The 22,031-nt window shown below is 40.2% G+C and overlaps 1 protein-coding gene across 2 annotated transcripts in view; it reads right to left on the bottom strand.

Moving 5' to 3' along the window:
• The window catches only part of FBLN1 (fibulin 1), a 103,613-nt gene that overhangs the window by 61,582 nt on the left and 20,000 nt on the right, over window positions 1-22,031 (bottom strand). For both annotated transcript variants that reach the window (XM_048824742.2, XM_048824750.2), the window contains exons 3-8: window positions 18,068-18,197; window positions 9,721-9,889; window positions 9,030-9,089; window positions 4,547-4,648; window positions 3,612-3,749; window positions 1,534-1,671 (exon numbers count right to left, since the gene is read on the bottom strand). In XM_048824742.2, the coding sequence (XP_048680699.1) occupies window positions 1,534-1,671; window positions 3,612-3,749; window positions 4,547-4,648; window positions 9,030-9,089; window positions 9,721-9,889; window positions 18,068-18,197 (737 nt within the window). The remainder of the gene's footprint in view (window positions 1-1,533; window positions 1,672-3,611; window positions 3,750-4,546; window positions 4,649-9,029; window positions 9,090-9,720; window positions 9,890-18,067; window positions 18,198-22,031) is intronic.

Raw genomic sequence — 22,031 nt, forward strand, 5'->3', positions numbered from 1 at the left:
CAGCATTCGATGAATAGTTTTTGCAACCACCATGTGAAGTGTTCGGGGAATTCTTCAGGATGGACTGTGGAAGGCATTGTAAGTGCCAGATTCACTGCTGGTGTAAACTGGTTTAGTACACTGAAGCCAACAGATCCACACCAATTTACACCAGCTGCGAATCTGTCCCCTATAAATGTCAGAGATTAGTCTTTAAGGGATAAGTTATCTGACCATACAGAACTGGCTTCATTTTATCAAGTGTAATTTTATACATGGATAATTTTGTTTTCAGCCTTGTGTTTTTCAAATGTCAGTTTTCAGCAAAGGAAGGGAGGTTGAAAGGAAAATGGAAAGTTGATCGCATGCTACCTAATTGGCAAATCCTGTTGCTCAGCAGATTTCACGAGTCCAAAACAGGCTATGCTGCTAAGGGAATTTAAAGTTAAGTTGGGACTTGAAGTACTACTATAATGAGAAGAGCGGATAGATTTGTAGGACACACCAGGCAAATCTATTTAAAGTCTGTTGAAAGCCAATTATTCTGACATCTATAGAATTCTAGTTTGTCAGGTTAGATCCCACAAGTCCTAGAATGCAAAGTATTAATACCCTAAAACTTAACAGTTTTTATTCTGTCCTTCAAATTAAACTCCACTCCCATTATAATTGGCCCTAATTATCATTCCGACAGGTCGTTACATTCTTTTCCTGAGGTGGTAAAAATTCTGAAGGTAAAAAATTCTTTCCTCTGAATTATGGGAGCTGGCTTGGGAAAGCAATATCTGTTCTATGTAGCTGAACAAACCAGCAAAAGCGAATTCCACTGTAGAGGATACACTTATGCTAAAGTAATGCCAAGCATTGGACTTTCAGTTCTAAACAACGTTCTCGATGTCCACTGAAGGATGGACAAGAAGTAATGGTTTAATCTGCAGCAAGGGAGATTTAAGTCATATATTAGGAAAATCTGTCTAACTACAAGGGTAGTTAAACTCTGGAATAGGCTTCCAAAGGAGGTTGTGGAATCCCCACCATTGGAGGTTTTTAACAACAGGTTGGACAAACACCTTTCCAGAATGGTCTAGTTTACTTGGTCCCACCTCACTGCAGAGGGCTGGACTTGATGACTTCTCAAGATCCCTTCCAGCCCTACACGTCTATGGTTATTTAAAATCATTTGAATAAAGGGAGAGAAAGTATGTCAAAACGAATTAATATTTTTACAAATCCTATGTTAGACGCACATGATAAACAAAAAAAGACTTACATGCTTTTGAATATTTTACCCTAAGTGACTGGGTGTCTAAGTCTCATTGAAAGTCAACAGGTCTTAGATTTCTACTGCCTAAGTTTCTATTGAAAAATCAGACTTAGAATTCTAAATCCCTTATAATCAAATCCTACTTTTAATGGGAGCAGAAAGATGATGTAATATATAAAGATGAACATCAGCATTAGGATTGACGTGGGAGACTCAGACCTGAACCCGTACAGCAATAACTTGGCCTTTGCACAACTCTAAGAATTTATTTAAGTGATAATATGTCTTACCAATACAGTTGCCTAGCGCATCTTGTATAAACCCATTCATGCACTGTAGCTTGGGTCGGCAACGGAAAGATCCCGGAGTATTCTGACAGATAAAATCGGGGAGGCAGTTATGAGTACCAGTCTCACATTCGTCAATATCTGGTACATCACAAAAAAAAATAGTTAGTAAGGGTTTTACAGAAGTTTTTTTATTACACTTAAGACAGAAGACAGAGTTAAGAAACATAGGCCAAATTCATCCTGGGTGTAACTTCATTCATCATTTCTAAGTAGTTACACTGGAGATTAATTTGGTCCATTGTCTCTACCAGAATCTCACAGAAATAGGCAGCAGGCTGGTTCTCTTTATCATCTTATTAAACAACCAAATGACTTGCAATATTTTCACAGAGTCTGAAGCAGTATTTTCTAAGGCCCTGATTCAACAAGGCACTCAGGAATGTGCTTAAATCCCACTGAAATCAATGAGAGTTAAGCATGTGCTTAAATGCTTTGCTGAATAAAGGCCTAAATCATGAAGTCCGTAATTTTATTAAGTCCTTTCTCAGGAAAGCTCATCAGGCTTCATTCTCATTTTACACTAAGGCCCATCTACATCTTAAGGCTTAACATGAAATGAAGTGTAATTTATGCTCACTTTAAGGCCCTCTTCCACTGTCAGAGTGGTGTAGAAGATTCTGAGTGTAAATGAGAATTTAGATAATTGATTCTAAAAAGATCTTTGCCTATGTAAAAACAGAGTAAAGACTTCAGGTTTGAGCCTTATATTTGTCATGGGATAAAAATTCTTTGGAGCGATAAAAGATGTAGGTATGTTTTAGCAAATTTTTGTGGGAAAGTAGTTCAGTGGGAAAAAAAAATGAATGTAAATGTCATGAACATTGAAAATGTTTCCTGTAGGCTTAAAAACCCTTATAGAAAAGCCTTGTAGTATTTAATAGGGATAAAACTGATAGACTCTGTAATAAGGCAAAAGTTTTCCATTTGATTTTACATGATGGTTAAAAACAATAAATGAAGGTTATCATTCTGTGTTAATTTTTTTTAAAACTTTATATTTTTTATCAACAACATATATGAACATTCCATGCAAGTATTAACAAATATTATTCATAGCCTGTATTTGTTATCTTTGGTATAAATTTGTTATATTTGGTCAACCTCTTATCTTTATCCGTGTATTTATTTTATTCAAACTCCAAAAAATGATAACCAGACATTATAACATCTATTTAATCCTGATATAAAGTCTCTGTCATTTTTTCCATTGAAAAGGATTTCATATTTCCCCATGCCATTAATGTTGAAGGATCTGTCCTTTTTCAAGTATCAGCTATCATACATCTGGCTGCTAGGTATTTTCCTTAAGGGAAAACATAATTTTTCAAAAGCTGTCAAAGCAATAGTAGAAATTTCTGTCCTGATAGTTAATATAATTCCAAGATGATAATTTGGGAACTCCTAGTAAGAGTTTCCAAAGCTATGTGAATAGGTAAGCACTGCCTAAAGGCTGACTCCCCTTATTCCTTTGGGAAAAGATTATTAATGCTTATAGGTGGAATTTTCCATGGCCTTAAAACTGCTCTCTCATTTAAGTCAATGGGAGTTTTACCTTTGACTTAAAAGGGAGCCAAGTTAGGTCAACTGAGCACTTTGAAAAAAAACAAACACTAAATTTTTTTTAAAAATTAAATTGTAACACCCACTATCTATATCAATCTCTATAATATAATCTTACCCAAAATTTAGGCCCAAGTAGCTGGCCTACATCCTTCAGGGGAGTGAAAATACTGTGCAAAAAATCATCAAGACCATTCTCAGCTGCAAATGGATTGTTTTCCAGTGGAAGCCAAGTCAAATTGGGTTTGCGGCTCATTTACATTTCCATGAAGAAAGCACCTCAGGCCGAAGCGTTAGATGCTCATATTAGACTATACAACACATCTGGTATGGAATTACAACTTACACATGTATTTCCAAAAAAAAAAACAAGACACAATTTATTTAGCATTTTTGGGCATCATAAATGTTGGTAAACATCAATCTCATATATGCCCAATTTGCAGCCTGGGACATACCTTTGCAATGGTTGTCTTCAGTGAGTTCATAACCAGTCCCACAGCTCGTTTCACGCTGACAACGGAAGGATCCTGCTGTATTGACACACGTTTGTCCAATCCCACAGTTGTGCATCCCAGTGATACACTCATTAGTATCTAGAAGTAACCAAAGTGGACAGAGAATTAAACAGTTCGTATAAAAGACTTGAAATCCTTGGGAAGAGAAAAGGGACAAGGGTCAGGCTTGGGGCAACTGAAACTTTCAACACCCACATGTGGGGTGCACTGTGAATTCCATATCCCACAAAAAAGTACTGCTCTTTTCTGTTCTCAATTTTTAGATACTCACTGTGTTTTCAACTATAAGGATTCAACAACTCAGGTCTAAGACATATTGTATTTTATATAAAAAGAAAAGGAGTACTTGTGGCACCTTAGAGACTAACCAATTTATTTGAGCATAAGTTTTCGTGAGCTACAGCTCACTTCATGATGCATCCGATGAAGTGAGCTGTAGCTCACGAAAACTTATGCTCAAATAAATTGGTTAGTCTCTAAGGTGCCACAAGTACTCCTTTTCTTTTTGCGAATACAGACTAACACGGCTGTTACTCTGAAACCTGTATTTTATATAAATATTCATTTACTACTGCAAATGGAAAGGCATGCTTTTATTGCTATCTTCATTTCCAACACCAGACTTGAGGTTTCTCCTGCTTCCTATCCATCTGCAAACCCTCCACCTGCCCCACTGAACTGGTCTCTTCCCAGCTCCTTACCTCTATTGTCCCCATGCTCAAACCCTACCTAACTCAGCCTTTCATTGTCCAATGTCTCCTTCCACTCCCAATATAAGTATGTCCTATTCTCTATCCTGAAAAAAAAAATCCACAAAAACCAAAACACTTTTACCTTTAAGCAACAAACAGAGGCAATCATTTCATTTATTTTACCTTCACAGGTGACACCATCAGACAGAAGCTGATACCCAACAAAGCAGGAGCAGACAACACTGGAGCCTGTGTCCCTACACTGCTGTGTGCAGGGACCACCTCCTAAAAACAGATGTGATTTTTTGAGAACAAAGTTCACAATTCAGTTCATCACACAAAACTGGAAAGATGTCAACTACTTAAACTTGAGTGCCCAGCAAAATACAGAATGTTTGACTAGTATGCTCGAAGAATACAATAAGAAAAAATGGGAAATATGGAGGAATATTGAAAGAAATATTCACACATCAGATTATTTTATCTTACAAAATTAGCAGAAAGAAACCAGCATTAAAAAAAGTCAACTTTAATCAACCAACATCACAAATATATCCTATTCAGAGTTCAGAAGGAAAGCTCAGATACCTCTGTGGGTAACCGTTGGCAAAACGTGACTTTTTAATATCAACTACTATCCCATAAGGAAGGCTAGAAGGGTCATAATAGTCAAATCAGACATTTGCCTAACATAGGTACCCTCAGACTGTGAAATGGACTCCCAGAGAATTGCTGGAAGTTCCATTGCCTGACACATTTGAACTCATCTTTGGAAAAAAGTGATAGAAATTATTCTTTACAGGCTTTCAAACTTGTTTATAGCATAGCCCTTAATAGAAAGGATGTCTAATGGATAACAACTCCCATTTGCAATTGGATAGACCAATTCCCCTCCCTCTGGCAAACGAATAACTTCCATCTGGCTACTACAGCAATTGCTTACATGGAAAAGCAATATTAGGAAAGTATAACATTAACACCTTTTAATGTGATTTATTATCCTGAGTCAAGGAGGAGAGCCAGCTTTTGCTTTGGCAGGATAATGGCCCTGATGACTCAATAGGTGTTTTCTGTTTCTAACACCTATGCAGTATAACAGCCAAACAGGCAATATGGTAAATCATCGCTTAACGGGCACAGTATCTGTGGCTACCTCTTATGGGATACAGATGCCCTGGACACTGAAAGAGTACATTTTCAAAACATTGTGTCCTACAGAAACACCTGCATAAACAAAGCATTTGTAGCACTGTGTATACTACGATGTGCTGAAAGCTTATACTGGAATATCAGTCTATTAACTCAAACTTTTTTTTAATCCAAAATGTATTACTTTATTCAGAAATGTTTGCCAAAAATAAAACATCTCTGATGTTTTAAGCTTTTAGATACATGAAACACATGTGACAGGCAGTAAATCAAAATAAACAGATTATCCAAATCAAATATTCCGTCCAAGAGGCACCACGCACTTGCCACACAAAAAAAATCAATGCGTAAGTCATTATTTATCTTTCTTTCATTTTCCTTCCAATTTTCATGTGGATTGTGCAGGTCAAACAGAAATTAGTTACGCCATTTCAGATCTAATCATCTCAACCATGAACAAGGATAGGAATAGAATACACATGTTCTTCAAGCTCTAAAAGTGGAATGCCTGATGCCACTGTGCTCGTTGTAACTTGTCTGGACATTTTCAAATAAAAGGTCAAATATGTTTGGAATCAATTTCGGTTCTAGATACAACTGAATAGATGGGAATGCTGTTCAATATCCATGTCAAACTACAAACCATTAAGATTGGAGGCTGGGATTTTCAAAGGGACCTAAGGAAGTTTGAAAATCCCAGTGAGTATTTCTAATATATCGTCACATTTTCAGTGGCTGTAAGTCAGCATAGCTCCACTGAAATCAGTAGACCTATGCTGATTAACAGCAGCCGAGGATCTAGCCCATCATTTAAAAAAAATATCTCCTTTGAAATTGTTTTTGTTAATGCGTTAGTATAATAAATGTTATGAACAAATAAAAGACAGCCCAGGCAAAGGGAAACAGCAGAAGATGTAAAATTCTCTACTTCTTAAGGGCAAAAATGCCTATTTCCCTACATGCCCACCCAGCAAACAAGAGAGTATAAGCTGTCCCGTTATTCCCCTTTGTGGGCTACCCATATCGCCTGCCAGAGCACCGGGGTCAGCACAAGTAACCTGGGTCTGCTACACACCCTCTCAGACAGGTAGGTAGAGATGGGCAATGGGCACAGCTGGTACAGAGGAGAAAGTTATTTGCATCTCACAAGGTGCTGGTACAGATTTCATCCCTGCTCTACCAGGAAAGGGAAACTGGTCTACTCCTGAGCAGTACAATATTGTGTTACCCAATACACAAGATTAGAAGGAAGTCGCAGTTTTAGCTCTAAAGTGGTTGGTCTAAGGTTTTTGTCTGACTTTTAAAAGAAAGCTATTTTTCCTCAGACCAGCAGACAAATAGCAAGAGGTAAAAAATTATTTTTGCCATGATTAAATTGTAGCCTATATTTGAAATAAAAAGTTTTACAGTATAATTGACATTTCTGAGCCTACTACTGAGGACAGCTATCTTGTTGGAGAAAGTGACAATAATGGAGGGCCAAATTCTGCCTTTAGCCATGTGTGAATAACTCTCAGTGAGCTCACTGGGAGCTCTATAAAATAGATTTAAGATCCGCAAAGTATGCACTTCCATAAAACTCAGAGGGCATGTACAAAATTTAATACGTAAGACATTAAACTCGACAACTTTTAGAGATGACCCAACATCCACACAGCCAACCAACTCTGCCTCACCTCTCCCTCCCAGCTCCTTGGCAAATATGAAAAGAAGTAGGCCTTGAAATTTGGCGAGATTATGAGCCTCAAAAGAGGACTTCCAGAATAAGGGCCAAACAAGTTCTTGTCTAAATGTTATTGGCAGTAGCACCTTACCCTTCCATAGGGAGGGGTCAACAGTCTTCATCAAAACAGACCCACTATCTTCCCATCTGCATTCATTAGAGCCCACAAGCCAACTCACATCTTGACTGAAGCTCCCCGAGGATTTCCAAATTTGCTCATGCATGTAGTACTGAAGGACAGAATATGGCCCAGTGTATCAACCTAATCTTATAAGGGGCTTTTTACTACAAAGCCCTGAGCACTCTCAACTGCCCCTGAAGTTAAAAGGAGTTTATGTGCCTGTGACACTTGGTACCTCAAAACAGCATCCTGGAACCCCCATATTCACCACTGTCATATGATTATGATATATTTTGTACAATGCGTGCCTTGTGTGGTATCACTGAAAAAGTCTTGATCTGCTGAACCTTAATATCCTCTTGGATTGTGTGCATAACCATTGTATATGAAGTATTGCTATAGGTGTTATTGAAATATGTTGTGAGGTTGGGAAATGCCCACAGCCAGACTCTCCGTTGCAACAAAGGAGGACCCAGACAGCGTTAATGGCCCATCAAGAAGAATCAACTATCCTGGAGACTTCTCCAAGAAGGGCACGTACACCACAGGGGCAGACTAACCCTTGCAACAGCAAGGATCTTTCTAGCAGCTGGAAGAAAGTATAAAAGAGTGGCAGTGACATCATCACTTGGCCTCTCTACCCTGCCATCTCAACACCTGGAAGAACATCTGGAAGACAGAGACTTTGAACTGGGGAAGATTGATCTCAGGCTGGAAAGGGAATCCAGCTTTTGTACTGAGAAATGGTTTGCTGCTTGTACCATCTATTAGGGTGAGACACTGTTTGATTCAAATCTTGCTTAAACTGTTTAAGTTAGCATTTAGACAGAGAATTTACTTTTATTTCTAAGGTAACCAACTCTGATTTCCATGCCTGCTACTTATAATCACTTAAAATCTTTCTGGTATTAATAAATCTGTTTTATATTTTATCTAAAACAGTGTGTCTTTGGTTGAAGTGCTTGGTGAATCTCAGCTCAAATTACAAAGGCTAGCGTATGTCCGTTCCACATTGAGGGAGGGGCGAACTAAGTACTGAGCTTACACTTGTCAGGCTTCTGACCAGTGCAAGATGTTACAGTTCTGGTGTACAAGCCTGGGGAGCTGGGGTGGGGATTGGCTGACGCCTCCCAATTGATGGTTCATGAGTGGCTGGGAGATCATTCATTAACTAAACTGGGCGTGTCCCTGCATGTGGGTGGCTGTGTAAGTGCAGTACCGGTCAGAAGCTTGTAGCTTGACATTTGCATCACAATGTCAAGGACAACCCAGGCTGGTGGGTTTGGATGGCTCAGCAGTCCCATAGTCCAGGTTCTGCCCCAGGGACCCTGTCACAGTGCCTTAAAAAAAGTATTCATTTACTGGTCCCTCAGAGACTACAAATGAGTTCTCATCTTACTCGGACATTGGTTTAACAAATCCAAAAGAATCTCATATTTTGCAAGATTTTCCTTCCAATAATCAAAATAGCATTAAAAGAGGGTAGAAACAGCCTACCATTTCAGAGAGGATTCCCATGCCATTTGTATTTGCGAATTGCTGGGCTAAGCAAAATGGTTTGGGTGAACCTTGGATTTAAGTTTGCCTAGTTTTTCACATTTACTGAAATAATCACACACACACACACACACACACACACAAAGTCACTACATAGGAACAGTCAGTTAACTCACCTCTGCAGCGGTCATGAAGGTAAGGATCCTCTTGGTCTACTTCCTCGTCAGAAATTTTAACTATTAAGAAGGTTAAGGAGACATTAGAAGGGAAAGCAGTTTTCCTCTCATAATAAAATGCTATCTACCTGGGAAAAGATGAGGAGCAAGTATCTGTGGGGACTTCTACCACTGGATAATACTGAAGAATTATTTATTCATTTTATAAACACACAAAATAGTTTTTATTTGACACTTGATTCAAACACACGTGCACACAGAGTATACTTGCCAAATGAATGATAGATCATAAGATAGCTTGTATAATTGCCGATTACACATGAACCAAGAGTTTCAAATAAGAGTTCCTAACATTAGGCTTCTACATAAAAGTTTAACCTGATTTTCATCAAACGTGCTGAGCATCCTCAGCTTCCATTGACTTTGGTTGCAACTGAGCGTGCTTAGCAGTTATGACGGAAGTTAGGCTAACCTTATTTATTCATTTAGATTTTATTCTAAAAAGCAACTTCACATCTCAAGGTGCCCAGCCAAATCTCTGGCTGTTCTGGGCGTACATTTTAAAACAGCACAAGAAGAGTTGCAACATAAATTATCCAAAAGTACAAGCCCGTCTCCTTCCCTGCATCCTACTATGTCTTGAAGTTGTGCTCTGCTGTCTCAGCTTAATTTTAATGCTGGTATAATATACCTTGATCTTTGTTAGGAACATCGCTAATTGACCCTTCAGTGCCTTCTTGACCCTTGACACAGCAAGCTCTGAACACCTGCCCACACTGGTATCCTATCAGCTGGCTCTGCTCACAGCTCTGTCCTTGAACTTGGGCTGTCTTTCCCAGCAAGCAACAATAACAGCATTTCTGTCAAAACAAAGAACAGATAGTAAGTGAAATCCCAGCCCTAAAGAAATCAATGAGTTTCGCCACTGACTTCAATGGGGCCAGAATTTCACCCAGTGTGTTTATAGAAAACTGTCAGCCAAAGCTTTCAGACCCCGATGTTCAAAAGCCCTGCTGTGCTTAATTAGTTAGATCTCAGAACATTTGTATGGGTCTGGATCAGGCCCTCAAAAAGAAGATGGAAGCCAAACCCAGGCCCTTGATTCAATCCCCACTGTCCTAGATGGGAAGGCAAGAATGGTCCATGTACAACAGTTGTGGTGGGTTCCCCTCCCACAAATGAGCAGATCCAAATCTCCAGTTCTGACCACCACCAAACTGGGGGACTCCTCAAAACCCTGAATCACATTTTATGACTTGAGCTCCACTTCTAATTTAAAACAAATTTTATTTGTCACAGTGAGGATGAGGGGCATTGCTCAGTTTATAAATAAACTGCGCACCTGCCTGCCCTCCCAACCTTCCCCCAAATCCTCACTTTAAAAAAAAAGCACCTGGGCTTAAAATTAACAGACCATAAAGACATGAAAGATGACACTACTCTGTACAGACCAACCATGATTTAAAAGGTACTAAAAAGAAAAAAAATCCTTCATATTGGAGCCTAACATTTTTAACTTAATATTAATTACTTGTATTATGGTATCACCCAGATGCCTCAGCTGAGATTGGGGCCCTATTAGCCTAGGCACTATACAAGCACATGCTTCCTGTCCCAAAGAGTTTACAGTCTAAACAAACAAGAGACAAAGGATGAGGGGGAAACAGAGGCACAGAGAGGTAAAGCGATGCAGCAGGTCAGTGGTAGAAACGAGAACAAAGTCTGCAAAGTCTCATCCAGTGTCCTAAATGCTGGTCCACACATCTCTACAGTAATTATTTAAGGATGTCACCTCTTAAGAACCCAGTCCTGAAATGGGATCTGTTAGTGCCCAGTCCTTCTAGGCATGAGGGTGTGCACTGGAAGAACAGGGGCTTCAGAATCCATTGCAGAACAAAGGTTGGTTCTGAACAAACGGCTGTGTTGATTTTGTTTTAGCCCGAGTTGAAAACACATTCCCAGATTGTTCCATTTTCTCCCCTGCTGCTATAAAGCTAGCGTGAAATTTGGTTCACTGAAACCAGCGTCTGCCTACTACTGCTGTGAAGTAAAAGGCAGATTAAAATTTTTATTTTAGAAATTACTTTTATAATTGTTTTTTGGCTCAAAGGAAACAGCCTGCAGCATTTAAAAAAGTTAAAAACACAGCTGGAACATAAAATAACTACTCATTACGGAAGTTAATGACCTAAATTCCTTGTATCAGTTCAAGAAGCCATTTCCAACAAAAAACTAAGAACAGTACACTTCTCCTAACACCTCTGAGATACGTGCCTGCCCGCCTTCTCTACTTACCCATATAAATAACTGTGCACGTGTTTTCTCTTCTGTACTGTAATGAAGAATTCCTTTACAGCCTGGAGCAGCACGAGGATAAAATAAAGAGATCAGCTTTTCCTTTTCCCCCCCTCACACTCTTTAGCTTTAGAAGAGCAAGCTAGTCATAAGCATTGTAACTTGTACTTCATCTTTTTATGGCAAATGTCCTGGCCTCATTCTAAACACATCCCATATATTTCCATCTTTTTTTCTGGATAACTTTAGGCATAAGGAGTTGTTGAAATTTCTGATGAGTCTCAGCATTTGTTACAGGTTCACTCCATTTAATACCTTGTATCATGGACGCCATCTCCATGGATGCTCCAGTCCCAGAGCACCCAAGGGAAAAAAAACCCCAAAAAGTGGATGCTCAGCACCCACCGGCAGGCACCTCCTCCACTCCCCCCCCCCCACCTCCTGCCTGCGGAGGATCAGCTGTTCAGTAGCGGGCAGGAGGCATTGTGGGGGGAGAGGAGGGAAGGAGTGGGGGCAGGAAGAGTCGGAGCAAGGATGGGGCTGGGTGATGTGTCAGGGGCACATGGTGGCCGTGTGGTGGGCTGGCAGCTGCCTGAGAGAGCTTGTCTGGGGAGGAGGCGGCTTCCACTCCCCACCCAGGCTCGGGTGCCAGGGACTGGGGGTGAGTGAGTCGGAGCCCCTCTCCCACCTGGCATATTTCCAGCTCACTCAGCTGCCGTCCCCGGCAGCCGAGCCAGCAGGGGGAGCGGAATCTGCCTCCTCCCCAGCCAGGCTCTCTCAGGCAGCTGCCAGGCTGCCTAGCAGTGACTGGGAGGGGCTGGCGTTAGAAGCAGCTCCCTCCCACTATGGAGGGCAGCGGAATGTACCGTGGTGGCCAGGAACAGCAGGAGGACAGAGCATCCCCCCTGCAGGTAATGTGGAGCGGAGAGAGTGCGGTGGCCCCGGGCTGAGTGCAGGGGGCAGGATGGCGGGAGGGACACATGTGACCTCCCCTTTAGATCATGCCCCCCCCAGTATGGGGAGGCTCCAGTCGTCTATGGTGGGGCGCCCTCAGGGGAGGGGGCAGAACAGGGTAGGAGCAAATAAGAAACTTGGCGCCTGTGCCTTTTATTTTCCTGAAGTATTTGCTTTCAAAAGCATTTAGACCTCTGTCTATATTTGGTGGATTTCCAGCCTTCACATCCATATGTTAAGGTGAAAATTATATTTAAATTGAAGATTCACAGTTTAGTCTTTAAATTGTAGATTTTTTAGGACCAAATGTCTTGTTGAAGTTGGTGATTGCAGCTGCCACCATGCCAATTCACAACATTATTTCCTTATGGAGATTCTCATTGATTTTCACGTCACTGCCAAGTTATGTGAATTGGCTCACCCTTTGCATTCCTTTACGTTCAGAAGTAAATTTTTGTGTTGGGAGTTGCTAGGGTTCTCATTAGATTTGTTTCATATTTGATTAATCCCACCTTTCTTGCAATGCTGAACAATCTTTCAGTTTTTGTTTGCATGTTGGTTGAGCAAAATCTAAATCTTCTAGTATGCTGTTGCTGAACTACGTGATGCCTGTGCTATATCCATCTACACTTTTTCTCATAATGAAATCAATGGCAATCCAAACAGGAGAGGGAAGAGAATGCTCCCTTGTTTGATGCCAGCGTTTATGTTAAACCATTTGCTCATGCTTGTGTTCAACTGTGCATTCTGCGCCTTGCTAGAAAGCTTTGATGTTATGTTTTTTGTTGGTATTCCTTAATTCTTAATTCTTAAGATTTCCAGTGTCAAGCATGATGGAGGCTGTCAAGTGCTTTCTTAAAATCTATTAAATTTATTATAAAAGTGTTTTTTCCCCATTTGATGCACTCTTCAAAGAGTATCCTTAGGATAAAAATCTGGTTGACTCCTGATCTTCCAAATCAAAATCCAGATTGCCTTCCATTAGTTTTGCCTGATCTGCTTCCTTTATTCTGCTTAAGATGATACTACAGAAGACTGTCACTGAAAGAAGTGTAACATCTCACCAGTTATTGCAGTTACTTCAAATCAATCATAGAAATCTAAGACTGGAAGGGCCTCAGTTTAGTCCATCCCTGTATGATGAAGCAGGATTAGGTATAGCTTGACCATCTAGGTTACCTTTCTTTGGAATTTTGACTTGAATGCCATTTTCCCACTGTTCCAGAGGCTATTCCTGGTCCCATGCTTTGTTGAAAAGTTTGGTGATTTTATTGATAGTCTCATCACAAGCTTTCAACATTTCCCCCATGACTGTCTTCACTTGCAAGGTTTCCCATGTTTCAACTTTTTAACGCATCATTCACTTCGGTTTTAATGTTAGATGTTACAATGTCTATTTCTGGGTGTTTAATGTCTTTGTCAAAGTCAATAGTTTCTTGTGGCATTGTTCTATTTAGCACTCCTTAAAAGTATTCTGCCTATCGCTCTCTTTCTGTTACTAGGGTCTTTCCTTGTTTACCTTAACAGGCCTCCAACTGGTGTAAACTTGCTAGTTAGAATCTTGCTGAGCTGACAGAAGTGTTTTATTATTATCTCTTTTATCAACCACTTCAACGTCTTTGGTGATGTTATCCATGTATTTCCTCTTGCCCCTTTTTGTGCTGCATTTTACAGCATTATCCTTTGTTTTATACAGAGCTTTTGCTGCTTCTTTTTCAGGAAGAGTTGACAATAGCTTTGGCTTGCCTTCTTTCCTTAGAAGAGCAATTTACACAAGTATTCTACTTCATGCTTCATCTCTTATGTACATAATTTGACCATATTACAGTAGAATCCCTATTTTACTAACTAATTTGGGATTGAGGAGTTCATAAAATTGAACATCTCAATATTCCATTATTAGATGTTGTTCATCTAAAGTACAGTGCACTGCTTCACTTTCTTCTTGTCCTTCAAACCACTACAAAGCAATTTCAAATGCACTCAAGGCATCAGAATGTGAAGTTATGACAATTTGTTCTACATCAATATCATTTTTGTAGTTTGATTCCCTTCTACCTCTCCATATCATGAAAAAAAAATGGTTTATATAACCGCTGGTCATTCCTAAAATTAGTATTTGTAAAAACCAAGATTCTATTGTATTTTGTTTGACCTGCAGGAATGATTGTACCATGGAGAACTGAAAAACGTCATTAAAAAAAGAAAGACAGACATTTCCAGCAGCCGCTACAACAGGTTCTCTCGCTAAGACCAGAAGATAGCTTGCCACTCCAGCTCTAAGTTACTTCAGGATCATTGTTCATTCTAAGAGGAAAATGCTTTAAAATTTAAATATTGAGACCTTAATTTCAGATATGCACATATTTCCAAACGAAGGTGTCTGGGTAGGGGCAGGGAATAACTTCACTATTATTCAGAATGACTCTTTAGCCATATTGCCACTACCATCATGACACCCGCACACTAACAGAATTATCCAATCTAAAGAACAGAAGTCTCGAAGATTAACAATAAATGCAGTACTTCTAGGTCAAATATCACCATGTCAATTCTTGCTTATTTTGTTTGGCTGGTTTACAATTTTTTTAAATTAAATTTAGTACTGATGGAAGATGCTGGACTGAGGCGGAGATCTTCCACTCAATTAAAGAAGAAGTACAGGTGAAAATAAAAGATGGTCTTGTGGTTACAGCACAAGACTGGGAGCCTGGAGACCTGGTTCTGCTCTTGGCTCTGCCACATACCTCACTTGTGACTTTGTCCTAATTATTTATCCTCTCTATGTCTCAGTCCATCTATCCATCCATAAAATGGAGATAACTCACAGAGGCTAGTGAGGCTAATTTAATTAGTGTTCATAAAACACTCTAGGGTCCTCAAATTCAAGGCACTAAATAAGTATAATCTGAAGAAGATGAAACGTGCCAGTACAAACTTTCCCATACTATTTTGTCCAAGTGCTTCCATCCTATTTTGAAGTAAGCTTGAACATCTATTTGTTTGAAAGTGAAGTTCAGACTCTCTGTCTGTTCAGTTCTTGATCTCTTTGAAGACACTGCCTACAAGGGTGCCAACTGTGCCAGAGATTTGTTGTAATGTGGACAACCCCTAGGAACTGGGTTGAGACTACCTCTTCATTTAATGTAGAGTGCAAAATAACCATCCAATTGTAATACTCCCAGTCACTGCCTCTAGGTCATTCTTAAGCACGTGATCCAGCTACCAACCTGGGTCATAGGTGCGCATGATCTCATGAACAATCAAGTTGTCACACACCTTAATTTCTCATGGAAAGGAGTAAATAAATATAGGAAGACAAACATGCATACCATATACTTGCTTCAAAATTAGAGACCTATCCAGTAATAGCCTGGTAGACAGAGGTAATGAGCATCCGAAGCCTCCCACTGACTTCAGGGGGAAGTCAGAGGTGCTCAGCACCTTTGAAAATCAGGCCATACACATATATACATTTTCAATTCAGCCCATAGTTACAAGTCTGTAGTTTTAAAATATTTCTTAGTATGACTAGGAATCACCTGATAGTGCTTAGCCAATAAAACCACTGAATTAACTAAACATTATAATACCTCCATGTTATTTATATCATTAGTTAAATATAAAACAGTTGAATAGCAAATGCTGCATTAATGATGTTTTTGTAGGTTCCTCTACAAGAGGTCTCATCTACTGAAGTACACACTTCTGTCAGCAGTCGAAAAATAGACTGGACAAAATAAGAATCCAGTGGAAATTTTCACAACTTCTGAAGATGTGAACAAAGATACAAATTATGTCCAGCAGTTCAGAATTAAAAAAAATGATGTATTCAATAATATAGACAAATAAAAGCTTCTGTAGAAAATGGGAGAATAAGGGCTAAATACTATCCCTTTGGGAGAGAGAAAGTGCTATGATTTGGGCAGACCTCGGAGCATTTTAAGGACTATCAAAATTTCTACCAGATTCTCCCCTTTAATTTGTGGATCTAGCTTTCGGAAACACTTGCTGATCTGTACTTTTCATTACAGCCCTGTTTTCACATGTTCATAATTCTTCAAAACATTTACCTCCAGGGCTGAAATTTGTCATGCTTAATCTCTCTCTGATGGTGAATTTTTTAAACACTTTGCGTAAAACTCCTTCAGCCATTACTGAGTTGTGAACAAAGAATGGGGGGTGGGGGGAGAGAGGCATCTGTCAGTGTAAAAAAAATCCCTGATTTTTTTTTAAAAGCAGAACTATGTCAAAAATGGCTGACGTGTAAAAGGTGCCTTCGATGTACTCTGCTTGTTTAGTCAAAAAAAAATTACTTTGATTTTACAAAAAACATTTGAAGGTTGCACAGTGAGCAAGTTCAGAGTAATTTTGTTGGGTTAGGAGCATTTTAAAAGTGGATATAATGCACATGCAGATCACATTTTAAACTTCTTAAAAATTGGTTAAGATATGGCTAAGACTTCTGATTGGTTTTAAGCTGCTTCCTCCACTTAAAGGGAGGTAAAAAACTGCCTCTCCACAAAAAATGAATGAATGAATAAATAAATAAATCACATGCTCAAGAAACAAGTGGCTGGGAGGAAAAAAAAGGGAGTAGGAGGGCTCAGCAGAGGGTAGTAGGCACTTATGCTGCTGTCATCAGGGGTGAGGGTGGAGGGCGTCGCTGCACCCCCACTCCATACATGCGCTCACGCCCAGTCCCAGTCCAGGAGGTTTAGTCTTTTATAACAAGATTTAAAACAAAACAAACAGAACAGTCTTAAATCAATACGTGGCCCTACATTTAAGGGCCACCCCTCCAGGGTCTCTGGCTCTTCAGCTCCTGGCAACTTCCGAGCATCTGCCAGCTCGGCTCCCACCTTGGAGCAGCAGCCACAGGCTTGCTTCCCTGTGTCCCTGCCCACCCCTTGTTCCACGGACTCAACAAAGGAGTTAGGTCCACTTCATGTGGCCTGTGCTGCCCAGGGCTCAGCCTGCCTCAGGCCTTCCTCCTCCCTAGCTGCCTACTAGCAGCCTTTTATAGGCCCAGGAGCAACCCAGCCCTCTTAAATTAGCTGGACTGGGCTCACCGGCTTTTGGTACAGGAGAGCTGGGTTCAGTTGATCCACAGGGACAAGCTACCCTGTGACAACTGCCTAATGAATGTTTAAACTATACTTTAATTTATGTACACATGCTTTGCTACCACAGACATGGAAGACAAAACAAATCTGTAGATCCGCCCTTATTTGCGGAAGCCATCAACAGCACCATAAACACCTCAGTGTAACAAAATACTGACAACCCATGAGGTGTTGTTACTGCCTACAGTAAGACCTGCATCCCCCTGGCCCCTGATTCCACCTCCCTCAGCTCCTGGATCTCACTTCTTCCCACAGCGAAGGAGAAAAAAAGGGGGGCAGGCAGCTCAGAGGGCAGCAGAGGCCATGTTGTTGAGGGCATGAGAAAAAGTGGTGACTGGACCCAGAGCAAGTCCATGCTGTGAAGCAAGCCAGAGCTGGTGGCTAGGGTCATCTCCCACTGGTGAAAACCCTCTTTAGAGAACACTTGTAGTAGTTACAGGAGAGGGTTCATTTTGAAGAAAGAAGCAAACTAGATTGTAAACAGGGTAGTGGCAACTAGTCAATCCAAGGTGTCCAAGATAAGCATTTTCACCCTGGGTACAGAATGATGAAGACACTTACTTGTCCTCAAAATCCTGGAGATGCTTCAGTTTAAGAGTAAATCAAACTCATGTTAGCTATAATAAACAACAACAACAGTTAACAGCTGTTCTGAAGTCTCACCTTAGTGAATTTGGCTTCACAAGTGGAAATATCATGTGAATCACATTCTTCATGTTCATTGGCAATGTTAATGCCAATGGAACAGTAGTGTTCCTCCAGCTTATTACTGCAGCACTGCTCCTGGACTATGCTGGCAATTCAAATGAAGTGACAGCAGAAGGAAAAAAAAAAAAAAGCATGCTTAGAACAAAAGTAATGATGCACCAATTAGTATTTGTACTGAGTTTCAGTGGGAAAAGGTTTACTTGGAACAAACATCTTAGTTTTAAAAAAAGCCGCTAAAAAGAATCTTTAGGTACAATCAGAACGAATGTCTATGAGATACTAAGTGTGTCCATCAGTGGACTATCACGTAATGGTGGCCTGCAAAGCTTTTCAAGTTTGTTCACTTTTTCAGCTCTGAGACACATGGTCCATAAATGCTTTATTTACATTTATCACAACCCTGTTTATATAATTTTGTAAATCAAAATAGTTCCTTCAACTCCTTCCCATTGATAAAACTGAATAAGGACAAACTTCTCCCTCTCCCGACATCACTGATATTTGCATGCCAAGCACATCCAAACAGCTTCCTCCCCTTTACACATTGCTACATCATCTTGGAGAATGCTGTTACCTTGTTTAGGTTAAAGCAGTCACATTGCTGCAACCCAGTATAGAGTGGGGAAGAGGGGAAATTTCACAGACTAGGAACAGATCAGTTTACATCAATTAATTAATATATTCCTGAGTTGATTGTGATGTTACTATCTGACAGAAGACAAAGTTACATAAGATGCTGAAGACAAAAGAGCATCCAAAGGGCAAATTTAGACTGTAAAACTTTTCTTTATTTATATGTAATAGGGGAAGTTAAAAAAGTATTCTCTTACATAGGTGCCGACACGGAAAAAAAATTAGTGGGTGCTTAGCACCCACTGGCAGCCAGCTCCCCCCACCCCCCCAATAACCTCCCATCCACCAGCAGCCTTGCTGATCAACTCCTCCCCCTCCCTCCCAGTACCTCCCGCCCACCGCATGCAGGAGGCACTAGGGGTGGGGGGGTGAGGGAGGAGCGGGGACAGGGCACGCTCGGGGGAGGGGGCAGAACTAGGCGGGAAGAGGGGGTGGCAGCGAAGCTGGGGTAGGAAGAGGCAGGGCGGGGCCTGGAGCAGAGCAGGGGATTGAGCACCCTTGGGCTGGAGGAAGCCGGCACCTGTGTCTTCTTACATATAAGGGGATTAAAGAAAAAGGTCAGAAAAAGCACTGCAGGTCACCTTTAAAGATATTTATTTAGAAATATATATTTTGCATCCATCAACAAGTCACCTGAGTCCCTTACATCTATTAAAAATCTTAGCCGATAAAAGATTTACCCTCATTGTTAACTGTAAAAAGCACTCTATTTTTTTTTTTTAAATTAACTTATTACAGTACTAGAGTAGGTCAGTAAAATGTTTGCAGGCATAATCTGGAAGCACCCACAATTCTGAAAAGGAATTCAGAAACAACATCCTGCAAAGAAACTTTACAAAAATAAAAAATAAAAAACAAAACAAAAACACCTGTGTCTACACTATTTGCAATTGTGATGATGGGGCTAGGCCATCCAACATATTTTCGGAAGGAAGAGATTAACTCCTTAGGCAAGTAGCATATATGTGATCCTCTCCATTTAGTACAGCTCTGGGCAGACTGATGATACTCAAAGCTGCTGGACTAAATTCACAACGAATCAATTTTGTTTATTTATTTAGCTATATAAAGGTCTCATCTTACAATGTTTACTTAGGCAAAACACCCACAAGATTTCAAAGTATTATTAGTATACAAATTGGCCAATGTAAATGAATCAGTATTAGTTATTCTCCTGTTTAAAATGTTTCTCTCATCCATTCATTAAGATTAACAGGTTTCAGAGTAGCAGCCGTGTTCGTCTGTGTTCACAAAAAGAAAAGGAGTACTTGTGGCACCTTAGAGACTAACAAATTTATTTGAGCATAAGCTTTCGTACAGCTCACGAAAGCTTATGCTCAAATAAATCTGTTAGTCTCTAAGGTGCCACAAGTACTCCTTTTCTTTTTAAGATGTAACAGTCAGCCACTCAGTGACCAGCAACAATACCATACCACTTAGGTGACTTTAAACTGATGGGCTCACTCCTCAGTCCAGGAAAGCGTAAGTGCCATACTTAAGTCCGTTTCAGGCCCTTGCCTCAGGGCCCAATTTATTGGCTGCAGTCCCCAGGTGCTTTTCCTCTTGCTTCTCCCAGCCCCCAGAAAGAGGGCAAGGTCTTTTTTTAAATCCTCTGCTGAGCCACGTGATAGGCCCTTAACTCTTTTCTGGCCATTTCCTCCTGCAACAGCGACCAGCCACAAAATAGGCCTGACTCAAAGCCCACTGAAGTCAATGGAGTCTTTTCATTGATTTCAATGGGCTTTTTGATCAGGCCCAGTAGCAACAGTGAACAGTGAAATCCAATCATTCAGAGTCTGAAAATTGTTTGTCCAAACTATTTGGTGAGTATTTATAAATGACAGTTGCAGAGAAGGATAATCAGGATCAGTTCAAAAACAAATCATTATAAAAGAGGGGCTAAATTCATAACTGGAGCTAGGCAGAGACTGGTAGTTCCTTTTTATGGAGCATGTGACTTTGTTTCAACATGAGACAGACTCACAAATTTCAAAATTCTCTGGGAAAGGAGACTATCATTTTCTGCCAAAAACTCTACTGGGAGGCCCAGCTCTGGGGCAGTATACTTGGCAGCCTGTCCCGCAGCCAGTGACCCTGAAAGCTCAGGGAGCCTGGGTGCTGGGAAGCCAAGTATTTGCAAGTTAGGAGCCAGGACCCCCAGAGCTTCCAAACTTCTGGCTGTCTATCAACCTGCCAGGTGGGTGAGTTTCTGGTGGAATTTTGTCTAAATTGAATAATCTTCACAAAGTATTTCACAATGAACTGGCAAATTCTGACAAAAAATGTTTTTTGTCTATTTTTTCCCCCACCAGTTTTATTCATACTAAGCAGTTCAACTAACTTTAAATGTAACTAGGAATTAAAATTCAATAGAATGGAAATAGTTGAATAAAAATACTATTTGTTATTTATGAGGCAAATTCTCATCCCAAAGCCCAACCGAAGCAGCTGGGCTCAGTGCTGTAGAGAAGGCTGTACAGAAGGCTGTAAAATAGCTATACATCTCCTCTACAAAGGCAACATCAGAATGAGCCCTTATGCAATGGTGGATGAAGACCATTGGAAAGTCTTCACGGTGCTGATCCTCTGACTTCAACTTAGTCTGCCTATGCCTCATCCTCTCCCACTTTCTGTGCACTACCACTCAGAGAGAGAGAGAGAGAGAGAGAGATCACCTATGGGAGGTCTTCACACTATATAGGAAAGTCAATAGATCTTTAGACTTTTGGGGCTGAGACTGTCTCTTCTTATGTCTATACAATACCCAGCCCCTATGAGCAAAACCTGCAAATACTCCATATTCAGCACTCTTATTGATTCAATAGCATATGGATGGCTTACAAGATCAGGCCTGAAAAATTAAGATAAATAGTTTTCCGTTATTCTTTAGATGAATTGAGCATACTACTTCAACCAACCACCAAAATAGTCACCTCTTCAACTTCATCAGAAATGTTCTGTTTTTCAGTAATCACATTGTACGAGAACATTGTGAAGTTCAATTTATAGTTTTGTTGTACATGCTGAAATTTCACTAGGATCCCAAACCTTAAATGTGGAAATCCTACGAGTACATAGCTACAGAATTGACTTTCACTGAGGATATATCAGAGTCACATAAGTGTTCTGATCTCTGATTTATGGTGGATTTTATCACATTTCATCGATGTATCACCAATGAAACAAACTTATGTTTTAGACTTTTTTTAAAAACTGTATTTTTGAGACAGATATTTCAGAAAACATGAAATAAACTTTTTAATAACTCATTAATCAGAATATAATC

This window comes from Caretta caretta, chromosome 1 (assembly GCF_965140235.1).
Source record: "Caretta caretta isolate rCarCar2 chromosome 1, rCarCar1.hap1, whole genome shotgun sequence".
Classification (NCBI taxonomy): domain Eukaryota; kingdom Metazoa; phylum Chordata; order Testudines; family Cheloniidae; genus Caretta; species Caretta caretta.